Genomic DNA, 5,575 nt, shown 5'->3' with positions numbered 1-5,575 from the left:
CTTAAAGTGTTGGTTTGTCTCTTTGAATATGTCAGTTGCTTTTTAGAAGCTTAAGAAGGAATAAAATGGTATGTTTAAATGAGTGCATCTTGTATAAAGTTTGTTCACCACATGGTGGAACTGCATAACTTAGTGCAGGGGTGGCCAACCCGAGCTTGAGAAGGAGCCAGAATTTACCAATGTACATTGCCGAAGAGCCACAGTAATACGTCAGCAGCCTCCCCCATCAGCTCCCCCACCTCTCCCTTCTGTCCCATGCCTCCCACCTGCCGTGATCAGCTGTTTTGCATGTACAGGAGGCTCTGTGGGGTAGGGGGCAGGAGAGAGGGCACAGCACATTCGGGGGAAGGGGTGGGGGCATGGGGGGAAGGAATGGGGGCAGGACCTGGGGCAGAGCAGGGGATTGAGCAGTGAGCACTCCCCAGCACATTGGACAGTTGGTGTTTGTAGCTCCAGCCCCAGAGTTGGTGCCTATGCAAGGAGCTGCATATTAACCTCTGAAGAGCCACATTTGGCTCCAGAGCCACAGGTTGGCCACCCCTGACCTAGTGTATTAAGCATAGTTCTTAAAGTGCTAGATAAAATTTTGTGAGTGCCTTAGTCTCTAGTGGGAAAGCACCCACATGTTGCAAAACACTAAAGATGAGCTTTCTGTTGAGTCACATTCATTACCAAGCATGAGCAGCACCAAATTGCATTACATCATCCTCCACTTAAAAAAAAATCAAAACAGCTGTAATGTTGTAATATGAGCAGTAAGTTGATGGACTGAAGTAATGCATTTTACCCAGGAAGTTAACTTGCAACAAGTAGAACAAACCTGTTCAATCCATACATTAAACACTCAAGTCCCATCTCCCCTCAAGTTCCAATAGTTTTCAAGCAAAACCACACAGTATAATAGACTCAGGGTGAAAACTTAATCCAATTGAAATCCAGGGGAGTTTTGCCATGGACTGCAATTGAACCAGGATTTCACTCTCAAATTTTAAAATATGGTCCTGAGTCTTTTAAAATAATATGAGGCCAAATCCTGGTGTCCCTACCGAATTTTTACTCAGTCCTTACTCAGGCAAAAGTCTCAATGAAGTCAATTAATTACCAACTTGTAAATCTAGCCATGAGAACAGGTACTTTCCCATTACTCAATAGGCTGATGGTGTGGGGGTGTGTGAGCTGAGAAACTGGGCAAGTGATTGTGTCTCCAGAGGCACAGTTCTTCCCACAGCTGTCACACCTTTACTCAGGCTCATGTGCAGTCTGCACAAGCTGATCCTAATTCTGTAAAAGTCTTAAATATATAGCTATTTAAAAATAACATGGACGTGCTTAGATTCTAGAATGATTGGCACTACAGAAAAGACTAAGACAGACAGGGCTTGTGAAGCTAACTGTTTCTGAAGTAGCAGACGTCTAGCTCTTATTCCTAGTGCTGTATGTTAAACCTGCCCTAACAAAAATAAATAAAAAATAAAGTCTCTCAGCATTTGGCAGGTCAGCTGAGTTGTTCAAAGCCTTGCCCATGTGTCACAGGAGAGGCTGTGCTTTTTCAGCAGGCAGGGTTATGATTATGGTGTTTTCTGGGTACATCTGGAGAAAACAACCCTACAAATATTTTGGCTCATTTCACGTATTATCCCAACTGTAATTATATGCCTGACAAGGTTACAAGTAATTATGTTTGGTTCTTTTTTTTTTCTATATGCATATGCTCAGACCTTCCAGAAAGAGAGCCCTGGTTTTATGCTAGAGTGTAATTTCTTTGTAGGGAATGGAGCTTTTCTCCACACTGGGCTACCTGTTTCCTTGCCATCCTTCTGCTGCTGCAGACTGTAGCAATTATGGAGCCTTGAGGGAAACCTCTCTGATTGGCTCATTCTCCTTTGCAACATATATTTTGTGATACTGATCCCTCATCTTTTACGACTTATCTTAAAATAGATTTGCAGGATTTTTGCTGTCTTCTCTGCCACGAGGTTAGAGGATTCCTAGCATTTTGTGAACAAACTGCTCCTTGATGTGAATCCTTCTGTGCCCCTCTTTCTATTTGCAAAAGCAATTTCCACATATGGCAAGACTTTTCCAGCTCTATTCCTTACAAAAAAATCCACATTTCCTTTCATAGTCACCTACGCAGATGCTATAAAGGATGAGGAGGAACCACAGTCTTTTTAACTGGAGCAATTGCCATATATATTTCTTAGGCCTGGTCTACACTACGGGTTTAGGTCGACTTTAGCAGCGTTAAACCGAATTAAGCCTGGACACATCCACACAGCGAAGCCCTTTCTTTCGACTTAAAGGGTCCTTTAAACCGGTTTCTTTACACCACCTCCGACGAGGGGATTAGCGATAAAACCGGCCTTTGCGGGTCAGAATTGGGGTAGTGTGGACGGAATTCGACGTTATTGGCCTCCGGGAGCTATCGCACAGTGCTTCATTGTGACCGCTCTGGACAGCACTCTCAACTCAGATGCACTGACCAGGTAGACAGGAAAAGACCCGCGAATGTTTGAATTTCATTTCCTGTTTGCTCAGCGTGGAGAGCACAGGTGACCACGCAGAGCTCATCAGCACAGGTAACCGTGATGGAGTCCCAGGATCGCAAAAGAGCTCCAGCATGGACCGAACGGGAGGTACGAGATCTGCTCGCCATATGGGGAGATGAAGCAGTGATAGCTGAACTCCGTAGCAGTAAAAGAAATGGAAAAGTATTAGAAAAGATCTCCAAGGCCATGAAGGACCGAGGCCATAACAGGGACACACAGCAGTGCCGCGTGAAAATTAAGGAGCTACGGCAAGCTTACCACAAAGCCAGAGAAGCAAACGGAAGGTCTGGGGCAGAGCCGCAAACTTGCCGCTACTACGCGGAGCTGCATGCGATCCTAGGGGGTGCAGCCACCACTACCCCAACCGTGTGCTATGACTCTCTCACTGGAGAAACACACAGGGAAGACGGTTCGGGGAACGAGGAAGATGAGGATGGAGGTACTGTAGGTAGCTCACAGCAGCAAGGAAGCGGAGAAACCGGTTTCCCTAACAGCCAGGATATGTTTGTGACCCTGGACCTGGAACCAGTAACCCCCGAACTCACCCAAGACCCTCAGGGCACACAGGAGACCTCTGGTGAGTGTAACTTTGTAAATATTTGTAAACATTACAAAAAAAAAAAGCAAGCGTGTTTAATGATTAATTTGCCCTGGCAATCGCGGCCAGTACATCTACTGGAAAAGTCTGTTAACGTGTATGGGGATGGAGCGGAAATCCTCCAGGGACATCTCCAGAAAGCTCTTCTGGTTGAAATGGGGTGATTTTATTAAGGGGACATTCAGAGGCGCCCGTTCCTGCTCTTCTGAACAGAAATGTTCCCCGCTGTTAACCACGCGGTGGAGGGGAGGGGTGAAGTGATCATCCCAGAGAATCGTGTGTGTGTGTGTGGGGGGGGGGTGGTTTACTTGTGTTTGTGCCGCATGTTAACCGGGAAACCGCAGCCCCTCCTTTTACATTGAAAACCCATTTTAAATGGACAACCCAATTCATCCTTGATATGGGAAATGCGCTGCTGTTTGCAACCTTTCCCGCATGTTAAGAAGGTTAAAAAAGCCAAAACACTGTGGTCTACCATGGCTGCCTGCAAGCCGAAATATGCGACCTTGTAATGAAAGAGTGTACCCATTGTTCTCTAAAATGTGTCTTTTTTAACCACCTCTCCCTTCTCCTCCACCAGCTGCAAATGTTTCTCCTTCGCAGAGGCTCGTGAACATTAGAAAGAGAAAACGTAGGACGAGGGACGATATGTTCACGGAGCTGCAGATGTCCTCCCACGTTGATAGAGCACAGCAGAATGCGTGGAGGCAGTCAATGTCGGAGATGAGAAAAGCCCAATATGAACGAGAGGAGAGGTGGCGGGCTGAATGGCGGGATGAAAAGAGCAAGTGGCGGGCTGAAGACGATAGGTGGCGTCAGCTTGCAGACAGACGGCAAGAGTCAATGCTCTGTCTGCTGGAGCATCAAACTGATATGCTCGAGCGTATGGTTGAGCTGCAGGAAAGGCAGCAGGAGCAGAGACCGCCGCTACAGCCCCTGTGTAACCAACAGCCCTCCTCCCCAAGTTCCATAGCCTCCTCACCAAGACGCCCAAGAACACGGTGGGGGGGCCTCCGTCCACCCAGTCACTCCACCCCAGATGATCGCCCAAGCATCAGAAGGCTGGCCTTCAATAAGAGTTAAAGTTTTAAAATGCAGTGTGTCCTTTTCCATCCCTCCTCCCCCACACATCCCAGGCTACCTTGGCAATTATCCCCCTACTTCTGTGAGGAACTAATAAAGAATGCATGAATGTGAAAAAACAATGACTTTATTGCCTCTGCAAGCGGTGCTCGAATTGGGGAGGGGAGGGTGGGATGGGGTGGTTGGTTTGCAGGGAAGTAGAATGAACCGGGTCGGGGGGGGGGTTTGGAGGGTTCATCAAGGAGAAACAAACAGAAGTTTCGCACAGTAGCCTGGCCAGTCACAAAACTCGTTTTCAAAGCTTCTCTGATGCGCACCGCGCCCTGCTGTGCTCCTCTAACTGCCCTGGTGTCTGGCTGCGCGTAATCAGCGGCCAGGCGAGTTGCCTCAACCTCCCACCCCGCCATAAAGGTCTCCCCCTTACTCTCACAGATATTGTGGAGCGCACAGCAAGCAGCAATAACAATGGGGATATTCTTTTCGCTGAGGTCTGAGCGAGTCAGTAAGCTGCGCCAGCGCGCTTTTAAACGTCCAAATGCACATTCCACCACCATTCGGCACTTGCTCAGCCTGTAGTTGAACAGGTCCTGACTCCTGTCCAGGCTGCCTGTGTACGGCTTCATGAGCCATGGCATTAAGGGGTAAGCTGGGTCCCCAAGGATCACGATAGGCATTTCAACATCCCCAACGGTCACTTTCTGGTCCGGGAAGAAAGTCCCTTCCTCCAGCTTTCGAAACAGAGCAGAGTTCCTGAAGACGCGAGCATCATGTACCTTTCCCGGCCATCCCACGTTGATGTTGGTGAAACGTCCCTTGTGATCCACCAGGGCTTGCAGCAGCATTGAAAAGTACCCCTTGCGGTTTACGTAGTCGGTGGCTTGGTGCTCTGGTGACAAGATAGGGATATGGGTTCCGTCTATGGCCCCGCCACAGTTTGGGAATCCCATTTCAGCAAAACCATCCACTATTGACTGCACGTTGCCCAGAGTCACTACCCTTGCTATCACCAGGTCTTTCATTGCCCTGGCAAATTGGATCACAGCAGCCCCCACCGTAGATTTGCCCACTCCAAATTGATTCCCGACTGACCGGTAGCTGTCTGGCGTTGCAGGCTTCCACAGGGCTATCACCACTCGCTTCTCAACTGTGAGGGCTGCTCTCATCTTGGTATCCTGGCGTTTCAGGGCAGGGGAAAGCAAGTCACAAAGTTCCATGAAAGTGCCCTTACGCATGCGAAAGTTTCGCAGCCACTGGGAATCGTCCCATACCTGCAGCACGATGCGGTCCCACCAGTCTGTGCTTGTTTCCCGGGCCCAGAATCGGCGTTCCACGGCATGAACCTGCC

At 48.6% G+C, this 5,575-nt stretch overlaps 1 protein-coding gene across 1 annotated transcript; it reads left to right on the top strand.

Annotated features, from left to right (window-relative positions):
• Positions 1 to 2,057: 2,057 nt before the first annotated feature.
• On the top strand, positions 2,058 to 4,326 carry LOC135984360 (uncharacterized). The gene is made up of 2 exons (XM_065599326.1): positions 2,058 to 3,126; positions 3,728 to 4,326. Exons 1-2 carry the CDS (start codon positions 2,589 to 2,591, stop codon positions 4,228 to 4,230), a joined length of 1,041 nt encoding a protein of 346 aa, XP_065455398.1. The 5' UTR covers positions 2,058 to 2,588; the 3' UTR covers positions 4,231 to 4,326.
• Positions 4,327 to 5,575: the final 1,249 nt, after the last annotated feature.

Source organism: Chrysemys picta, chromosome 6, assembly GCF_011386835.1.
Source record: "Chrysemys picta bellii isolate R12L10 chromosome 6, ASM1138683v2, whole genome shotgun sequence".
Lineage (NCBI taxonomy): Eukaryota > Metazoa > Chordata > Testudines > Emydidae > Chrysemys > Chrysemys picta.
The sequence above is the reverse complement of the archived record's forward strand: the minus strand, read 5'-3'. Positions and strand labels throughout refer to the sequence as shown.